The sequence below is a fragment of the Zingiber officinale genome, chromosome 4B (genome assembly GCF_018446385.1).
Source record: "Zingiber officinale cultivar Zhangliang chromosome 4B, Zo_v1.1, whole genome shotgun sequence".
NCBI lineage: Eukaryota > Viridiplantae > Streptophyta > Magnoliopsida > Zingiberales > Zingiberaceae > Zingiber > Zingiber officinale.
Window position 1 is genome coordinate 13,319,030 of NC_055993.1, and position 21,853 is coordinate 13,340,882.

At 39.0% G+C, this 21,853-nt stretch overlaps 1 protein-coding gene across 8 annotated transcripts; it reads right to left on the reverse strand.

Annotated features, from left to right (window-relative positions):
• Positions 1-4,294: 4,294 nt before the first annotated feature.
• LOC121974758 ((S)-beta-bisabolene synthase-like) lies at positions 4,295-14,341 on the reverse strand. Of its 8 annotated transcripts, none has more exons than XM_042525973.1 (15): positions 14,212-14,341; positions 13,887-13,957; positions 12,674-12,865; positions 12,335-12,569; positions 12,201-12,260; positions 12,031-12,101; positions 11,448-11,587; positions 11,290-11,352; positions 6,662-6,817; positions 6,234-6,492; positions 5,763-6,135; positions 5,461-5,682; positions 5,238-5,373; positions 4,903-5,154; positions 4,295-4,788 (listed from the first exon to the last, which is right to left on the reverse strand). In XM_042525973.1, the coding sequence occupies exons 9-15, from the start codon at positions 6,815-6,817 to the stop codon at positions 4,495-4,497; spliced, it is 1,692 nt and encodes a 563-aa protein (XP_042381907.1). In that variant the 5' UTR covers positions 11,290-11,352; positions 11,448-11,587; positions 12,031-12,101; positions 12,201-12,260; positions 12,335-12,569; positions 12,674-12,865; positions 13,887-13,957; positions 14,212-14,341; the 3' UTR covers positions 4,295-4,494. The 8 variants fall into 8 exon arrangements, with proteins under 8 accessions (XP_042381907.1, XP_042381910.1, XP_042381909.1 ...); XM_042525976.1 differs by lacking the exon at positions 14,212-14,341 and adding an exon at positions 10,720-10,782 and having other exon boundaries at positions 6,694-6,805; positions 13,887-14,189; XM_042525975.1 differs by lacking the exon at positions 14,212-14,341 and adding an exon at positions 10,720-10,782 and having other exon boundaries at positions 6,694-6,817; positions 13,887-14,189.
• Positions 14,342-21,853: the final 7,512 nt, after the last annotated feature.

A 21,853-nucleotide genomic window follows, 5' to 3' on the forward strand; every position in this document is an offset into this window, starting at 1 on the left:
ACATAGGATATGTGAATGAAGTCAAGAAGTGGCTGTCATCACAGTTTGATACAACATATATGGGAGAAACTGAATACATCTTAGGAGTGAAGATCATCATAAGAGATCGTCCTAAAAGACTTTTGGGTCTGTCATAAGAGTCTTATATAAATAAGATGTTACATTATTTCAGCATGTCTAATTGCAACATAGAACATACACCTATTGTGAAAGGTACTGTGTTGAGCAAGAGTATGTGTCCTAAACCTCCAGAGGAAATAGCTGAGATGAATAAAAAACCATATGCCAGTGCTATTTGTAGTTTGATGTACACTATGTTGTGTACACGTCCCGATATCAGCTATGTTGTGGGCTTGGTCAGTCGCTTCCAATCAAACCCAGGACCGAGACACTGGAAGGCAGTAAAAAGGATATTCAGATATCTGAAGGCGATAATAGATTATTGTCTCTGTTTTCAAGGATCAGATATGAGTCTGAAAGGTTATTTAGATGCAGATTGGGCTGGAGACCTGGATGATAGAAAATCCAAATCAGGCTATGCATTCTTGCTGAATGGTGGCGCCATCTCCTGGAACAGCAAGAAACAAGCTTGTGTAGCTTTGTCGACTATGGAAGCTGAATATGTGGCATGTTCAGCAACTGTGCAAGAAGCAGTCTGGTTGAGAAGGTTTCTGAAGTATCTGAAAATTGCTGAGGATAGTGGGAGTCCAGTAACTGTCTACTGTGACAGTCAAGCTGCAATAGTTTTTTCCAAGGATCCCAAATATCACAGCAAAGACAAACATATAGAAATTAAATATAATTTTGTAAGAGATATTGTGGCTAAAAGAAAAGTCATCCTTGAGTATATCCCTACACGTGTTATGCTTGCAAATCCTTTTACTAAACCAATGACTAAAGAGTCATTTAAAGAACATGTAAAGTCTTTGAGACTTCGTAGAATGTAACACCATTGAAATAACAATCAGACTTTATGTTTTGATTGTGTTATTTGTCATAATTTATTCAGTGTATATGTTGTATTGGTTACATTCATATAAGATCTCGGTGAGCATGTTGGCAGGTGGAGATTGGTCCACTTACATGGACAATCATCTCTGTTTGTTAAGTACAAATAGGGGTAAGACCGTTACTTATGAAACAGCTTACGTAGTTAAAATTATGAAATTAGAGACAGATTCATAAGTTGAGGTCGCCTTGATAATTGTGTCAAGATGAGATCATTTATGTGTAAATAATGATCTAAGTAAATGAACCCACCATTTACTGAACCTGTTGAAGGCCAGATTAGAATTCATATGTTGAATTACGGATTAGATGTTAAGTATATCTAGATCAAAATCTGTACGATGTTAAATTTGAAGACAACATGCGCTCTTTTTAGTAAAGAGAATAACATCGTAGCATGTGATTCATACCACATGTGCTATTGCGACAATAAAGGTAGTAGGAGAATGAATCCCTGTTTCTCTACTATGTGAGACCTTTGAGATTATATGTTAATCTCAATTTTTTACCTTAGTGACTATTTAGCTGTTTACTTGAAGTTTTAATCAGTGTCTGCTACTTTAGCGTGTATCCTATGGCTATGGAAGATTCGGTCTATGGAGCATAACTAGGAAAGCGACTAGTTAAAATGAACTGATTCTAGCTAAAAAGGAAGATTAAATATATTTACATCTTTTGTTGTTATTCACTGGTCGACCCATTTCTGTTATGTACGGAAATGAATGTGAATATAGGATATGGAACATGCTCTTGACATAATGGTCATTATAAGGGATTAGAGATGTTCATATCGATGTAAATGAAAATTATTTAATCTGGGTAAATAGCAAGACATGGATATCTTCAATATAATGGTTGTGTGTCACTTGAAGATTGGATGGATCCTGGATAAAGGCTATGTGCCACCAGGAAAGAGGCTATGTGCCATAAAGAGTGTGTCTCTAATTTATTTGAGCAGCTAAGCAAAGTGCAACAATTTTATTAGCATTGTTTGCTCAAGGAGCGGCTAAGTCAAGGTGTAACAATCTTCTTAGCAACTATCGCTCAGTGCCCTTGCTGTCGCACGAACCATTTTCTCTAAGTATGGATTGGATGTTCTTATATGGTCTATGTGACCAAACTCTCTAATAGTCTATGTGACTTATTAAGTCTTTGTGACTTACCTGAATGAACTAGTCTTAGTGACTTACCTTGGACGAGTGGGAGATGTTGGAAATGGGGATAGTGGGGATGTGGGAATATGACCACGTTCCCCACTACTCATAATGGAAAAGTCCATTATGCCCCTGGTTTATTTCCCTATATAAAGGGGGTGCATCCAAGAGATCATTCATGGGTTGGAGACGAGAGTAAGCGAGGAGAATATTCAAGGCGGTGGGATTTGGTTTGTGGAATTGCGGAGGGCTTTCCGATCCTGTGATCGCTCTTCCGACAGCGAGTTTCGCCATTGCCGATTGCGGATCTGCGGGAGATCGCTGTAAGTTTTTACCGCTTTTATTTTATTCGTCTATCATGCATTTAGAATATAGATCTACAAGTCAGTCAGTCATGAGCTTCTTTTGACTAGACTTGAAGGGGAGACTTGTGATACATCCCATAGGTCACAAGCGCATAGTGGGTGGCTCCAGGGATAATATGGGGCTAATGATCAAGGTGATGTGACGGTCAAAAGTCAAGAGAATATAGCAGTCAAGACCAAGGAGTATGTATTCGAACTGGCCTAGAGCCGATCAAACTCCAGGGCCTAGCCCCTCATTTTTCATAGGCACAGCTCCCAGTCCATTCCCGGTCAGCCAGGGCTTTGCCCCTCACTTCCCCTAGGCATGACTCCCGGTCGGCCCCAGAGTCGGCTGGAATATCAGACTCAGTCCCTAACTTTTCATGGGCATGGCTCCCAGTTTACTCCCAGTCGGACCCACAAGGCTCAATCCCTCACTTCTCATGGGCATGGCTCCCAGTCTACTCCCATTCAACCCAAGCATCAGTCAGACCCTAAGGTTAGTCCCTCACTTCTCATGGGCACGATTCTCAGTCTACTCCCTGTCGGCCCCAAGCGTCGATCGAACCCCCAGGGCTTAGTCCCTCACTTCTCTTGAGAATGGCTCCCAGTCTACTACCGGTCGACCTCCGCATCGGTTGAACCATCGCCAGGGAACAACTCTGTTAGAGAATCGCAATCACCTGTCAAAGAATAACAACTATTTGTCAGGGAATATTTTGATACTCTGCCACATGCATGCCACGGAACCTTACTCTACCCAATAGAAGTCTATCATACATCCTCTATCATCTGACATACCCTGACACTAGATATTTTTTAATGTCTCATTATGACGGAAGTTATGAGAAGTAGTATAAAAAGAGCTTCTCTCTATTGCCCAAGTACACACGCACATACATGTCTACTACAGTTTTACTATTCATTTTCTTCCTACATTTTTTACGTTATCCTGCTTCTGACTTGATCATTTGAGTGCCTGCACCAGAGATCTTTTCTTTGGTTCTCGGCTTAACGATCCCGTGTGATTCTTCTGTGTTGTATGCGGGCCCACGAGTACTTCCTCCCTTGCTCTTCTCGTAGATCTAAATCTTGCAACACGTCTTTGAGTCCTAGAGCCTAGTCTTCTCTCCGTCAATGTTCTCACTCTCGTCACCAACCCCCTAACTTCTGAACTGGATCACTTGTCAGTATAGTTTCAAAAGAAATATTTTTTTAATTAAAATTAATAAATCTTATTTACACTTAACAATATTTCAAGAAATATAAAATAATTTAATAATTTTATCAATTGAAAAATGTTTATTATCAAAGTTTGAATAAAAAAAATTAATTAGTAACTTTTCAAAAAGTCAAAAAAATATTTTTTATTTAAAAATACATTTTTAAAAAAATTAATATTAATTTTTTTAAAAAAAATTTAAGGCAAATTTTTTTTTTCATTTGGAGTCTCAAAAATGATTGAGACTTCCTTGTTTCTGGAACTTTCATGATTTCCGAAGCCAAGATGCCTCTGTGACTTCTTAAAATTAAATATTATTTTTTAGGAGCATGTAGCAAAATGTACTACTTATATCCTCTATCTCTATGTATGATGAGATTGTTGATATCATTACCACACAATCAATATTGCAATGATTTCTTGTTAGCAACTAAACTCAATGTCCATCACCTATATATAGCGTCATTGTAGCAGTTGTGACAAGATTTACAATCTATTCCTATCAACAAGAATTTAACATACAATTCAATATATTAGGTATGCAATTATCATAATTCTCGTCACCCTAATTCTAAGATTGCATACCATACTTAATATTATCATAATTTATGACATTGTGTACAACAACTTGTACATATAAGCTGCTTATCTGGCTTCAGCAATAACAAGACAAGTTATTTCTCGCCCATTTATTTCTGTAATAATAACTTAAGCACACAAAAATATAAGATATCAAATAGTACATGATCTGCAGCAACTACTGTCATCAAATAGGGATAGGATGAACAAGTAGAGAGAATATATTTTCCTTCATCGTGGTATTAGGCTCTGTGAATGCGTCGACATGCTTGTATATCAATTCGGTAGATCGCGAAGAGTGGAGTGATAGTTCAATTACTTCCCTCGACAATCCAGTTGCATTAAGGAGCTCCTCGTTGATAGTCTTCCATGCATCTTCAACAAAGCCTAGGAGCTTCTCGCATGCAACATCTTTTGATGTTCCATATTCCTTCATATAGCAATCTACCGTTGAGGCAACATGTGCCCTCTTTTGTTCTCGCTTCATCCAAAAAAAAAAAAATCTATCAACCATTTATATATGAACTTGCATATGTTCTAGATTTCCTTTTGGGATTATGAATTATCTCTAAGTTATGGTTACGTTATTGTGTACCTCCTTTGAAGCTATGTCATTAGTGATACGAACAATTATTGCACAAGCTTCTACAATCTTAGGAAAGCTTGCGAACCATTCAAATGCATCCTTTGTGGCCACTGCCTCCTCCATGCCACTCAAAAATGCGCAATAAAACAAGATAAATCCCACACTTATGATTGAAACACGCATGTGCTCTTCTAACTTGGGCACATAATTGTCATCCCTCCATTTGCATTCCGTGATGTAATGTTGTGCTAGAATTTTCCACTGCACATATATATGGTATAATTAACAGATCATAATAAGACCTGTGTGAAAATAAATGCATCCGGGAAGCATAGTCGACATACTTGTTCCTTGAGGTACAATATTCGAAACTTCTCCGCCGGCGCAAGTTCATTTTCTAATTCTTGAAAAATGCTCAACATTTTGAGAAAGAAATCCCTCATGTACTCTGGTAGTCGATCTACTGCATCAGGGCTCCACCTGCATGAATTAAAAATTGGCTAATCTTAAAAAATTTAAACATGATTTCATTGTAGTAGTTACAGTTCACAATAGATGTCAATATGCCTTTGGATTGCATCTGTAAGTAGTAGACTCTCTTCTAGTGTGCTGTAGCTATCATAGATGTCGTCCAAGACAGTACTTAACATAAGTAGCTTAGTCGATATCAGTCGAGCACGAGAACAACTAGGTTCATGACGTATCACCATCGACCAAAAGTACCATTCCACCACTCGTTCTCGAATAAAATTTAGATGCATAATGTCTAAATTCAACTTCTTCCACCACCTGCATGTCAATAAGGTGCCCTATAAAATTGTCAAACTAAACGTACATGAAAATATTTGACTCTTGTAGGACAAGCTTACATGCATGCTTTCTTGATCTCCTTCTGGTGGAGACATTGCAGTATGTTGAAGTCCAATTTTGCAAGCTCAAGTATTGTTTCATTTCGAGTCGGTTCATCTTGGTAAACAGAGATATAGCATCTTGTGAAAAGTCGTTTCGTGTTTCGTTGAATAGGTGTCTTGAGAGTGAGAGACACTAGCTTTGCAAATGTAGGATTTAGATCTTTTAACAAAGATGTAAGGTTGTCCTTAGTAAAAGAAATGGCTTCGTCGAGTATAGTCTCTTTTTTAGTTCCAAGGTAAGCCGCATTATATAAGCTCAGGAGACCCTTAGCATCATCTTTTAGTTCTTCCATAAATTTTCCCTCATTATCCTTGTACTTTTTAAATACATCTGCAAATTAAACAATATGTATATATTATGCACTAAATATATAAATAATCATCTAGCTAGGTCTTTAAATATATAAGAATGTAACATTAATTAAATACCTGAAGAAATGTTGAATCCTTTTTGTCTAAGCAGTCGAAAATGAAGAGCAACCTCATAGAGCCCGTATTTGCTCATGTCAACATCCTTGAGATCGTCTAAAGCTCTGTCTATTTCCTCCGTGAAATGGTAATCAAGTCCAAGAAGTTGAATTGTATCAATTAGATTCATGGTTTGAAGGATGCCAGTCGACACGTTTTGGAACATGCTCCTTACTTCATTCTTGAGTTCTTCAGCTCTTTCATTCATCCATGCCTCAGACTACATCATGGATGTTTGGGGAAATTGATATATTAACTATATATATAGTGAATTATGTATATATTGATCAATTACTGCAATGCAATACTAATTAATATCCGAATGATCCATCATCCAAAGCATTGAAACGATACAAACAAGCTAAGTACTGATGTGTATAGATGGATACCTGTGATTTCTGATTTGTAATAAAGCAGTCACCCCAAAAGCTAGGATCGAAGCCTGCAACCTGACGATCAACAACCACGTCTTCAAAAACCTTGAGTGATGGAGTATCAACAAGCTCCATGACTTGTATATGATTTTGAAAAACCTGAAGAGCCATCTGCGGTTTGTTAGATTATATTTATAGTTGATTTCTAAACTTAAATTTTTATAATGTAGAATTTTTTAATGAGGGTAGTTGGAAGGGAGGGAAATTTTAAAGTTATAAAATAAATGCTCCTATTTTTAAATTTTTTTGAAGGGACACGAGCTTTACCGACTTTAATATATCTATTACATCTTTTTTTATCTGGATTATTATTCAGATTTTTCAGTTTAACGTATAGTTATTCTTACTGATTCAAAGATTATGTAGTGCATATACTATTCTACCAAAATTAAACCAAACTTTCTATTTAAGAGTTGTGGTAAAGAGACATAATGGAAGATACAATAAATCAAATAATATTATTGATTTTAAAAGAAAGAACGTGCCTTTGAATTTTCTCCAAAATTTACTAACGGCCAAAGTTTTCGTTGATAAGTAATCTAGTTTAAACCGACGTCTAGAAAATGAGGATTTTATATATTCTAAACGACACGTCCGAGATACATGCATTAGTCTTAAAAAAATGTGGCTGAGTTATCTGAGATAGAAATAAGGTAAATAAAAAATAATTATTTTTGAATAATTTTATTAATAAAATTAAAAGACTTATTTATATAAATTATTTAACTAATAATAAAAATATTAAATATGATATAATAATAATTGATCATGCCCGTAGGTCGATGAGATGAATGCTGGAGATGTACGCATTCTTGTTGATCGCTTGTGGACTTCTCTCCCGCCTGCAACACAAACAACGTCAGTGCCGAGTCAGGGAAGGGGTCCCGGCGATCATCCTCCAACGCTCAAGTCAGTTTCCGGCAAAACAAGAAACAAGAAGAAAGAACTGTAGGGTAACAGTAGAAATCGCGTGTCAAGCATACCTCCGCGGATACTTGGACCCCCTTTATATAGAGTCCTGGAAGCGCGCGTGCATGCTTCCCAAGACGAGCACGCATCTCAAAGCTTTCCCTGAAAAGATATGTCAGTAAAGTGTTCCTGACACAGTACCTTAATGGACCGAGCATATCTCTGAAGTAACAGTGGAAGCTTCCGTCGTACGATCTTCTGTCTGACGATACTGCCTGTCAGCGGCACTAGCTCTCAAAAGGATATCGAAAGATATCTTGCTGTGTCTATTTCTTGGCCGAGCGGAATAATCGCTCGGCTGGAATTCTGCTATCCCTGCGTTGTTTACTGTCACACCAAGAGAGCCGCTCGGCTGAAAGTCCACTGTCGCGCCGATCGGGATAGTCGCCCTACTGAAAGTCCATTGTCCAAGTGTCGTCCGTTGTTGGGCCGAGCGGGATAGCCACTCGGCCAAAAGCCCACTGTTCACATGCTCGATTGCTGAGCCGAGCGGGATATCCGCTCGACAGGTAGTTCACTGTCAGCATGCTCAGCTGGTATGCTAAACCGAGCGGAGGAGCCGCTCGGCTTGGCTTCTCCGCGTCCCTTGAGCGTCGATTTGATTACTCCCTGTGCCGAGTGTTATTGTGGTTAGCACTAACGATCTAACTCAAGTTTTGATGAATGACAAAATAGGTTAAGTTAGTTTTGTTGTTTTCTAAACACTCTAACCAAGTGTGCAGGAGAAGCCCAGACAGGTCGACATGCTGACCTGATGTCTAGCACGAAGCCTAGCTAGGTCAATGGGCCGACCGGATAGCTGGCACGAAGTCCAAACGGGTCGACAGGCTGATCGGACGTTTGGCACGAAGTCCAACTAGGTCGACGGGCTGACTGGATAGCTGGCCGAAGTCCAGACGGGTCGAAGGGCTAACCGGACGTCTGACAGGTAAGTGAAAGTAAGTCACTGGAGGGGAGTGACTGTGAGGATGCATTCCCGGGAAGAGAACTTAGACGTCTATCCGACTTAGAACCATTTCGGAACTCTAAGTCGAAATTTTGACTAGATTCCGATCTCGAGGAGACGAAATCTAATTAATATTTTATTTAATAATAAACTGTGCTAACACTCTATTTTACAGGATATATATTTCCCTCGGACTAACGTTTTCTTGCAGGTAGAAAACCGCTAGAAAATAGGGTCCGGGCGCCTGGAGGCAAAAATGTATCCTCAACGTCACCTCGCCACATGGAGCGCCCTGGTTGGCTTGACTACGTCATGGTCAGGGCGCCCTGAATGTTCCAGACGCCTCGAACCTCCTATATAAGGAGGGTCAAGGCTGAAGCTCCAACAAGAACTCACAATCTGATCTCTTGTGCTCCTGTGACGCTGCAAAGCTCCGACAACGCGTTGTTCCTCTAGTTTCTTTCTTTATCGGTATTGTTTTATTTTTTCATTAGCATTCTTGTACTTAATTTGTAATCAAACTTTTGAATTGCTAATGAATTATCCATCGAAAGCACCCTTGTGTGCGGGCCTTAGAGTAGGAGTCGACACAGGCTCCGAACCAAGTAAATCGAACTATGTTAGCGTTGTTCTTTCTTTTCGGTTATACATTTTCCGCTGCGTAATCTCTCGATAAAGTTTTAAATCGATATTCACCCCCCCCTCTATTGACTTTCACGATCCAACAAGTGGTATCAGAGCAAGTACCGCTCTGATTTGGTGCAACCACCAATCAGACAAGGGGGTGAAAATTTCTTTCATTTTTTTTCGGCTTTTCAATTTTTCGCATAATTCCAAACTGGTACTATTACCTTTCTGGAAATATTTTTTCATTGCAGTCAATTTAAATTGGTGCAACACCAATTTAGTTCTTTCTATTACTTCTATTTTTTCCCACACTACTAATCCAAGACCAAGTCTTGGGATCTTGCTTGTCTAGTTGCTTTCTTGTGTGCAGGATGTCTCAGATTGAAGGCTTCAGCACGGTACGCCCTCCCCTATTCAACGGGGACTATTTTTAGTACTGGAAGAAAAGAATGGAAGTCTACCTGAAGACGGACTTCGACCAATGGTTCAACGTCACAAAAGCCTACAGAGCACCAGTTGACAACTCCGGAAGTCCACTTGATCCGGAACAGTGGACTCCGGACATGAAGAAGAAAGCATCAACGGAGAACAAAGCAATCAACACGCTACAATGCGGACTGACAAGGGAAGAGCTGAACCGGGTCGGACCGCACCAGAATGCGAAAGAACTTTGGGACAAGTTGATCTACACTACAACAAAAATATTAAAAGACAACGGTTAAAAACCGTTGTCGTAGACCCTTTAAAACCGTTGTAATTGACAGTGTTGTTAAAAGTGGGGGGCTACGACAACGGTTTTAAACCGTTGTCTTTGAATGAAAAGACAACAGTTTTGCAACGGTTTTAAACCGTTGTCTTTAAATGAAAAGACAACGGTTTAAAACCGTTGTTATTTAGAGTATTTTTACTGCAGTTACAATCGATTTTGGGGCTACGACAATGGTTTTTAACCGTTGTCTTTGAGTGTGATAGATAACAATAACAATTTTAAACTGTTGTCTTTTGAATTATTATCTTTTAATACCAATATATCAGATTTCAATTTAAATATATAATAAAGAATCATAATCAAGAAAGAATATTCCCCACATCAATATTCCATTTGCAACTAATGAACAATAGCCAAAAGACTAGAAACTTGTGATGGTGGTTAATGTCATGTAGGATTGCACTTAATTATTGTCAACCCAAATCCCATCACAATCTTCAACTTGTAGGATTTCATTGGAATCCTCTTTCCAGCTTGCTGATTCTTTCATGCCAACTTTTTCCAATATTGTTGATCATTAGTTCCATAATAAATCTAGTCTTCCCCATACCAGCTCCATCAAAAAGTCTAATCTTTCTACCCCTTTGATAAGGCACTAGGAGATCAACAACCTATTGATATTAAAAGAAATGCACTATTATATGTATGAAAAAACTTGTTCTGAAAAAATAATAAACACACATATGTTTTTACAACAGTTACCTGAATAAGTACATCATACAAAAGGTATTAGTTGTGAGATGAGTTATTTGAATGTTTGCATGGCTGCACAAGTAGAAGTCAAATTCAGTAGGATGGCCTATCTTAGAATCGACAAAAGTCCTTGGAATTTCAAGGATGGAAAGCTCCATTGAGAAAACAAGGTTTAAAAAAATATACAAAATAGAATTATCTTGAAAATGATGCATCCATGCTATCAACTAAACTAACTAGGCAATATGTTTTCACTCTTATCAACAAATTAGTGGTCACCGTGATTATTAGCAAACAGTATAGTGTGATGACGTTTTTGGACCACCACAAAAGTCATTGGAGGTTGATAGTTTGGTTCTAGAGAGGCACAAGCATGAAATACAAATGGAATGTTGAGTACAAAAACACTGAAACAAGAATCGTAGTATAAATTCTTAGAAAATTTACTTTTCTGATCGCATCTAGTTCATATAGTAGAACTTGATAGAATTGACCCTCACTCACTCCATCCTTGAATGTACAACTTGCTATATTAATCTAAACAATCAAGTATTTTTTAAGTTTTCTAAAGATTCATACCTGTAGAATATAATCCGTTGAGTCTTTTATCTAGTAGCCTTTTTGAAGGAAATAAGTAGCTCCCTGGATATTGCATGGCAGATGTTCTACTTAGGCAGGTAAATTGGAAAAGAAAACCAACATTCTATTTAAAACTGATTTTAGATTGTATTTCATACTTTATCATGCCACCAATAAGAGTTCCTTGCTGAGAATCTTGCCAGACCTTAAACATATCTTGAATTAATTCTTGACGGGCCTAAGCACAGAACAATCCAGCATATTTTGTCACCTTAAGCCAGTCTTAAGACGCAACAACCTGACAAACCAAATATAATCAAGATAGTAAGGATACATCAAGGCAACTATACATCGATAAGTTGTTGTCCCACCCAAAACAAGTAGTATAATTGTTAAACTGCTGTTATATGGGTATCAAAGATATTTAAAAAGTCATCAATTTGCTAAATCTCATCAGAGTCAACCATACACAAGCATAAATTTAAAGTGAATTGAATCTAATGACATTTTTAATTTATTGGCTAAATACCAATTGACATCAAGCTTCATTATACCAGGACCCTTATCTTTTGGCAAGATTGTTATAGAAAATATACAATATATCTCTGAGGTCCAAAAAATGGTTGGCAAAGAAAAATATAACCTAACCCAACATGAACAGGAAAATTATATCAACCACAATACAAAAAAAATTAATTCACACTTCTGCATGAGTTGCATGTGACAGCTATGAAGACAGACCTGACTTTGGAGCAAAGAAACTTCTTCTTCGTCCATGATGGTTTTCCATTTTTCAACAAGTAGATTTCAACCTTGCATTGCAAAATTGTGGTAGAAAGATTCCAAAATAACCAAGAAGCATAGCAGAAAGAAGATATTACAAAGTTTTCAGAAAAGTCCAGATTACAAACCTCTTGATCACCCAAAAGATCATATATTGTTGGTTCAACAGACTTCCCAAGGTATATGATCTAAACAAAGGCAGTAAAAGTAATGCATCAAAATCTTTGATCAAACAACACTATATTATCATCTGGAAGCTTACTGAATCATGATCACATTCAAGAAAAATGTCATGGACATTTATGAAGTCCGTAGAGCTTGGTCCATTGTAGAAAGTTGCCTTCCGAGACACACTGGTAACTGCGACTGCTTCTTTGTCCACAAACCCGACATCAGGATGGCATGTGAGGCCTGCTATATGAATACATCGGGTAGGGATTATGTCGCAAAGGATGGAACTGCTTCAGCCCTGGAACGTTGGTTCGTTTGGCGGCAACCTGAAACAAAGCATTCATCTTGTTGTTAGAAAAACCAACGTTGCTGTTAATAAGAATTTAAAAGTGTGCTGGTAAGAAAAATACTTGAGATTAAATAGACAAACCTTGATTGGACGACCATGAAGCTCAGACTCATGCAACCAAAAGGCTTCTTGGACTGCCTCAACTTCCAAGAATTCGACATAAGCAAAACCCTTTGGCTGACCGTTTCTGTCAGTGAGAATGGTGACTCTGTTAACAGTACCACACGACTAAAAATGTTGTTGAACCTCTTCAGGGGTGCAAGCATAATCAACCTACAGTTTAATAGAAATATCAACATGAGTATCAATCTAGCAGTGGCTTTCCCCACTCAAGATGTTGCTACTAAATCACTGCTGTTAGAGGTTTCAGAAAATTCTATATGTATAAAACATAACAATCATTGAAAAATAGTTACAGTGTGACTGTTGATGCTAAGAATAAGAAACCAAAATTCTCTAATAGAAGACAACAACCCTATTCAATTCAGAACAAGTATCAAACAAAAAAGATAGCCTTAGCATAGACTATATATTACAAAATTCTAATAAGGTGCAAGTCGAGAATCCTCAGTAACTTGGGCATATGTATATATATATATATATATATATATATTTCAAATAATTCTTTGTTTTAAATAATCTGTTTTCCCTTTTTTTTCTTTGGTAATTTTTTCAAGTATGAGCTAACGGTAACTGGAGTTCAATGTTACTCTGTACAATCTTATAGGACATAACTTTTGTATGGATCTACTATAAAGAATAATTGAAGATGTCTGGTACAAGGACAATAATACCAAATTTTAATCATTGAACCACTTAAATTCAGCTAAACCATAACAATGTTACTACAAATTATCAAACTTCTAATGAGCACAAACACAGTTTTGAGAACTTGAACATTATAGTAGTCACTCTTTGCATGTACCACATTCAAGTAATACGACACCAAAAAAGAAAAAGAGGGAAGGTAAATCAAAGCATTAATATGCCAAATAATACCATAATCTAACATCCACAGCAGCATCATTACAGTTTGAAGTAGTGTATCTAAATAGAGGTCCCTAAGACAACATTTGTAGATATAGGAAAAATATTCAATAACCTGAAAAATAAACATTGTGAATTTAACTAATTTGATTAGTCCATAGAATTATGGATAAATAAGGCTCAAGGGTCCACTAAGAAACAATCCAAGATATAGAAGACAACAATATAAAATTATATGCAAATATCATGTGATGCCCACAGTAAACCAGTAGCAACAATTAGACAACAGAGAACTAGAAAAACTCACATTGTCAACAAATATCGAGTAGGAATCAGCCTCTTCTTTGCTTGATTGATTTGTTGCAGGTCCACTAGGCTCTATATAATGCAGAAGACAATTGGTCCAAGACTTTTCAGAAAAAAAAAAAGAAACAGAAATAAAATCTTAGACCTAGAAAGAAAAACTGGACTACATCATTTAGCCAACCAAAAAAACCAAAATGCAATATAAATACTTCCTTACTGCCATGCTATACTAGAAATATACAATGTTGAGATATATCAGGAAGAAAGTGAATCACGAGTACGAGCACTAGTATAAAGAGGTTTAACACATGGAACTTGAGTCCCACATCAGAGGCCCCAGCAGGGCAATGGTGTCCAAGTTGAGCACTTTGACAACCCCATCTTCTGCCATCAATGCATAGCGCTGGGATCGGACGCCTAGGCCCATGGGCTTGTCTGACAGATCCAACTCCACCCCGAGTGCCAAGGTGAACTCCCTGTTTCCGTCGGAGAGTAGCAAAACCTCGTCCCTAATGTTGAGATCCTTCTTCCAGGCATGCATCATGGAAGCGTCGTTGACCGAGATGTAGGCAATGGTGTCCACGCCTTTGGCATGCAGCTCCCCATCCTTTTCCACAAATCTAGGGAGGTGCTTTTGCGAGCACGTCGGCGTAAAGGCCTCGGGACGGTGAAGAAGATGGCTTTCTTGCTCTTGGTGAGATCAGAGATGGTGACGGTCTGGAGCTCCCCATCGGAGCCGAAGTAGGAGAGGTTGGCATCAGGAAGATTGTCTCCGATGGAGATGGTGGTTGTGACGGCAGGGGCAGAGGCGGAAGAGGTGAAGAGGCGGGGGAAGAGGGAGGACCTACGAGTGTGCAGTCAGAGGTGTAGAGTGGTAGTGGAAACGGAGCGGTGGAAGCGGACCGCAGAAGGGAGGAGGCGGGGCAAAGAAGGGGCGACGAGTTTAGGGCTTGGAGAGGAAAGGAGAAGGGGCTTGGATCGAGAAGGTAAAGGGATGGAATACGACGGCAAAAAATTTCGGGGAGAGGGAAAGGAAAAATGCCGCGGTAAAAAATGGCGAAGGGGGAAAAAGCGGCGAAAGAAGCGCACATAGACAACAGTTTTAAAAAACTGTTGTCATAGCCTTTAAAAACCGTTGTCGTAGCCCCAAAAAAACATAAATAGACAACGATTTTTAAAAACCGTTGTCATAGGCCAAGAAAATTACTAAAAGACAACGGTTTTTGTTAAAACCGTTGTTAAAAGGCAAAAAGACAACGATTTGGTATAAAACCGTTGTCGTTTGAGTGTTGTTAAATGAGGTTTTTCTTGTAGTGCTAGCTGCACGAAGGAACCAGCGATGCTAAGGTAACGAAACGAGATTTGTTATTAAATAGAATGTTTAATATAAAAATGCAGGAAGGAGAAACGGTGAGTCAACTGCATGCGAGGATCAAGGATGTCCTCAACGGACTCCAGCGATAGACCACCAGATGGAAAACCGAGATCTGATAAGGTACGCGTTAAACACATTTCAACGTAATAATTTGTGGGCATCTATCGTGGATGCCTACAAAATTTCTAAAAAACTATCTAAGTTAAAATTAGACGAACTATTTTATGAATTAGAACTACACGAACAGACTAACGCCGAAACCGAGAAAGGTATTGCCCTATTTGTAGGTTCCTCCAAGGAAAGAACAAAGAACAAATCTCAACCCGATGAAGATTCTAACCATGATTCTGAAGATGAGGAGCACCTGATGAACTTGGTAAGGAAAATGTTCACCAAGAGGAAGAAGAGCTTCAACAAGAAGGACCTGCAGAAGATTAACTCTACAACCAAACCAAGGAATGTGACGTGCTTCGGGTGCAACAAAGAGGGCCACTACAAGAACGAGTGCCCGAGATTGAAGAACGACAAACCGAAGATGACCAAAAAAGAAGGCCCTCAAAGCGACGTGGGACGACTCTTCCTCGGACGAATCGAAGGTCGAAGATCAGAAGCACCAGCGTCACCTCGCGCTGATGGCCTGCGAAGCAGAGTTGGAGGACGAATCAAAAGACGGGTCCAAACCCGAATCGAGCCACGAGTCCGTACTCATTTCCGAAGGTTCCGAAGAGGTATACCAAAATTTAAATCGAAAGCTCATTAAAATTATTTCTTGTTTAAATAGGAAATTAGTTAAATTAAAAGATGAAAACAAATTATTCCTTGAGGAAAACCAAAGCCTCAAGGAACAAATTACAAAAAATAATCCAACTCAAGATCTAACACTTGAGGAAGAGAATTTATCACTAAAAATAGAAATTAATAAATTAAAAGAAATGTTAGAAAAATTTATAACAAGATCTAAAAATTTAGATTTAATCTTAAATAATCAAAAAGTAATTTACAACAAAACCAGACTTGGCTATAAGTCAAGTTCAAATAAAACATTTAAATCATTAATAACCCAACATAAACTAACAAGTAAAGCTTGGATTCCGAAAGCGTGTTTAACTACGCAAGTAGGACTTAACCAATACTACATACCTAAAGAAAAAAATATACTATATAAAATCAGATAATTCAAATCAAAAACTTAAATACAAATCTAAATCAACAAATTCAAAATCTAAATATTTTAAGTCACACTAAGACCTAGAATATCATCAAGTAAACTATAATTATAAAAAGAACAGACATAAATCAAGAACTAAGAATTAAAGGCCAATAATTCATGGAGAGACTCCAGAATAGCTGGCACCTCCAAAGCTAACCATCCCGGTAGGGTAACCCAAACTAATCTACCCGGAAAGGTAATTAGGACTAATTAGAAAAGGTTCAAGTTTAACTTAACCCATGGTACTCGTGAAATTTTGGATGACAATACGTTAGGGAAGCTTAGTCTATGCATGTCTAGGAAGATATAACTTCGACTTGGTGCATTTGGCTAAGTGGAACTGACTGAAGCTACCCTTTATGGATCATAACCAATTAGACCAAGGTTTTGTACTAAGTCCAGTGGATGATTATTTGGAAAATCTCGAAGGCATGATTACTCTAACGATGTCCAAGTGACTCACCATAGCCTAGAATGTTATCCAGAGAATGCCTATTTGTTGGACCCAAAGCTAAACCTGAATCTAGCACAAAATTAAACCAACCCCTAAAATTGAATCTAATTCATCTCACAAAATTATAGGATTCCCTTATTGAAAATGTAGATCAGGTGAGATGAGTAAAGACTAAATTAAAATAAATTAAATGAAAATAAATCAAATTAAAATCAAATTAAATTAAAATAAACTAAATTAAAATTAAAATTAAAATAAATTAAATTAAATTAATTAAATTAAATTAATTGAAAATAATAATAATACTTTAAAAATATATATATTTTAAAAATTATTTTAAAAACTTTTAAAAAACCTTTAAAAACTTTAAAAATTATTTTAAAACACTTTTAAAAATCATTTAAAAACTTTAAAAATTATTTTAAACTTTTAAAAATTCTTTTAAAACTTTAAAAATTCTTAAAATAAAATAAAATTGGTGTTGCACCAATTTAGATTAATTGCAATGAGAAAATATTTCCAAAAAGGTAATAGTACCAGTTTGGAATTATGCGAAAAACTGAAAAGCCGAAAGAAAATAAATAAAAAAAATTTCACCCCCTTGTCTGATTGGTGATTGCACCAAATTAGAGCAGTACCTGCTCTGATACCACTTGTTGGATTGTGAAAGTCGATAGAGGGAGGGAGTGAATATCGATTTAAAACTTTATCGAGAGATTACTCAGCGGAAAATGTATAAGAGAAAAGAAAGAACAACGCTAACACAGTTCAATTTACTTAGTTCGAAGCCTGTGTCGACTTCTACTCCAAGGTCCGCACACAAGGGTGCTTTCGATGGGCAATTCACTAGCAATTCGAAAGTTTGATTACAAATTAAGTACAAGAATGCTAATGACAAAATAAAACAATACCGACAAAGAAAGAAACTCGAGGAACAGCGCGTTGTCAAAGCTTTGCAGCATCACAAGAGCACAAGAGATCAGATTGTGAGTTCTTGTTGGAGCTTCAGCCTTGACCCTCCTTATATAGGAGGTTTGGGGCGCCTGGAACCTTCAGGGCGCCCTGACCATGACGTAGCCGAGCCAACCAGGGTGCTCCACGTGGCGAGGTGACGCTGAGGATTAATTTTTGCCTCCGGGCGCTCGGGTACCTCCCGGGCGCCTGGACCCTATTTTCCAGCGGTTTCCTACCTGCAAGAAAATGTTAGTCCAAGACAAATATATATCCTGCAAAATAGAGTGTTAGCACAATTTATCATTAAATAAAATATTAATTAGATTTCGTCCCCTCGAGACTGGAATCTAGTCAAGATCTCGACTTTAGAGTTCCGAAATGGTTCTAAGTCGGATCGGCGCCTAAGTTCCCTTCTGGGGAACGTGCCCTCACAGTCACTCCCCTCCAGTGACTTACCTTCACTTACCTTCCAGAGGTCCGGTCAGCCCTTCGACCCGTCTGGACTTCGTGCCAGCTATCTGGTCAGCCCGTCGACCAAGCTGGACTTTGTGCCAAATGTCTGGTCAGCCTGTCGACCCGTTTGGACTTCGTGCTTGCTATCCGGTCGGCCCGTTGACCTAGCTGGACTTCGTGCTAGCTATTCGGTCGGCTCGTCGACCTAGCTGGGCTTCTCCTACACACTCGATCAGAGTATTAGACAACAACAAAACTAACTTAACCTATTTTGTCATTCATCAAAACTTGAGTTAGACCGTTAGTGCTAATCGCACCAACAGTACAAACCCACAACAGAAAACCATCGTAACGAAAAACATGGGCAGAGTACCAAAAACTCGATATAAAATACACGAGTGCAATAAGTATACATCACAAGTCTGTAGTTCACAAACAAGGAAACATAAGTCCAAAATAGAAAATCATCTCGACACAACGTGGGGACTATCAACTGAAACCTCCTGACGACCTTAATTTGAAATAGAAATAAGTCAACAGAGTGAGTTCAATGAACTCAGCGGGTATTGAGCAAACATGCATAATACGATATAGTTGTCAGTAATAATCATGTAGTACAGTCTTCTGAATAACAATAGGAAATACAAACTGACAATAGAATAAGTTGTACTTACCAGGACCTCCTATCTGGATGTAAGGGTCGTCAGACCAAATACCTAATGTCTCCTGTATGTATGTCAATCATATGCAATCACCAAAAATGAAGCATCCAAATGCAGCAATCACAAGCAATAAATGCAATCCATGCATATGATGCAAATGACATGGTCACCCCTGACGCCAGTCAGCCACCTCACACGCGATGGTGAGGCCGAGTGGATAGGGCTATGACAACTGTGCACTCTGCCATCACTACTCCTGAGTGACCAAATGGACAGAATGCTGTCGAAGTGCACCTATTCTCCTACACCAAACATAGTGGGGGAGCCAAAGTTCTCATCTCCCTGTGTCATAGTCAAGAGGAGGGATCCCTGCCCGCTACCAAGCTACAGTCACACTACCCATGAGCGGACTAATGGAGCCCTGACAGTGCTAGTCTACACACACCCTACCTGATATACCACTAATCCATGAGTGGTTGTGTGTGCAGATCATGTAACAGCCGATGTGCTCAACAACAATGAAGTCGACAATTGCTCAGCATGCAATCATGCAAAATGGTGCATGACACTAAAGCATGTTACTCCTAAAAATACCAGCCTCCTCATAATGTGTACCAAAAGGAAAATCGAGTCCATAACAATGATCTAGATATGCATGCCAAATAGTAAACCTAGGTACACATGCCAAGTAATAAACTAGGTACACATGCCAAGTAATAAACTAGGTACATATGCTAAGTATATCTAGTAGCTAGACATGTATCCGGTAATGCATTGTATGTCACTACATAGGTACACAATGCAAGAATCAAGAGGACATAAGCATAAATACATAACTGATAACATCATGAGCATACTACGGTATCAAGCAGTAAAATACCAAGTCATATATAAACATAATCATTACTACTAGATATAACCTACTACGCATATTAAAATGACAATATCAAAAAATAAGTCAAGGGTATCCGCCTTAAACGAAAATCGTATCAGAAAATCCCTTGTGGAGACACTCATCTCGAATCAAGGTCCTGTGACATATGATATATAGATTTAGCTAATTATATATGAATTAAATAGTTAAATCAAATCCCCAAACCTATTTAAGGAAACCCTAATTGAAATACGATCATTATCCAATCCAACTATTGATTTAATCAGAGTATGAGGACTATATGCTCAACCTATCTCTTAACCATAGATCAACTAATTCTAAACCATTACACACCCAACTCAATCCAACAATATCCAAAACAGAATATGAGATGAAATCTCTACTAATCTGACATTAAGCACATCTTACCCCTTAACCAGATCCAGATCGGATGAATGCTGGATGTAGCTGTGGAGGTGAGTCTGGCAGAGGATGAGGTGATGCCAACACTAGGGCATTGATTTGATAGTAATCAGAGAAGAAGAAGAGTGCCAGGGCAATGTGACATAAACCTCGATCAAGTGGCACTGGTGCAATCGGGCAACGACGTTGCGCAGAGATCCAACATAATTAACCAGCAGCATTGAGCAAAGATCCAACGCTGATGGCCATGGTTCAACCTCGACAAAGGGATCTATGAGACGGAGGCAACAAAACCTAAAGTTCTACTGACGATGACTCCTTGGGTGGTATTAGTTGCTATCCTGTTTGGATCCACAAGCGAGAGAGTCAACACAAGAGATCCAAAGATAAGAAGAGAATCATCAGCTTACACCGATGTGAGGTGTGGCTTGGTGTTATAGCACACGATAATCGGGAAAGCAGGATCGATTGAAGGTCGCGTCAAACGTTGTTGATCCAAACCCTCACAAGGAGTCTATGGTGATCTATGCTGGCAATAAGGGGAAAAAGGGCACACTGATGAAGAGGAGGGAATCAGGATGTCGGCGCTAGGGCAGAGGGAAGGCGGTTGGCGCTCTATGGATGGTGACCGATGTCGTGTTGTGGCGACCGGAGGTGACGCGTTGCACAGGAGGAGAATGTTGGAACCCCAAGGTTGTTTTGGTGTGATCAACAAGTTAAGTTAGGTCCTGTGTACTTTTAACCTTGTGTCTAAGTGTGCAAAAGCTTAGGATCACAGATAGTCGAGCGGAAGACGCAGCTAGCGAGAAGGACGGCAAGTGGTGTGTCCGAGGGATGAGGCTCTGTAGAAGAGTACACCGACGGACGAGAAGGAAGCGTACGATGGTTCCGAGGGATGAGAAATCGGAGCAGAAGACTGCTCGGGGAGCAAGAGAAGCAGCTAGCGAGAAGGTCGGCACGAGGTGAGACCAAGGGACGAAGACTGCGGATGAGTACGCTGGCAGACGAGAAGGAAGCATATGACAATTCTGAGGGACGAGAAGCCGGAGCGGAAGCCTGCTCGAGAAGACTAGAAGTTGGGTTCGGGTGAGCCCTATTCCGGATGGCCGAGATCACCCAAGCGAGCGAACGGAGCTGGAGCAGAAGACCCAGGCTGAAAAGTCAACGATGTTGACTTTCCCCTTCCGGGGCGCCCGGAACTGTCCGGGGCGCCCGGAACTGTCCGGGGCGCCTGGAACTATCCGGGGCGCTCGGACCAAAAATATATCCAGATCTCGGTCAAACCGAGATCTGTGCATTGGGGATAAAATTTTATTCTCCCAGGGCACCTGAAACCGTTCGGGGTGCCCCGACTAAGGCTATAAATACAGCCTTGGTCCAGAAGTTTTTATTCAACTCAAGTAATTCATTTCCAACACTTGTACGCTTCATTTCTAGATTAGCTTCTTTGTTTTTGCGCTTCACTGTTGTAAGAGACTTCTCCGCCTGAAGGAGTATTTAGTGCTACACTTTCCTTGGATTAACAACCTCCCTGGTTATAACCAAGTAAAAATACTCTTGCCT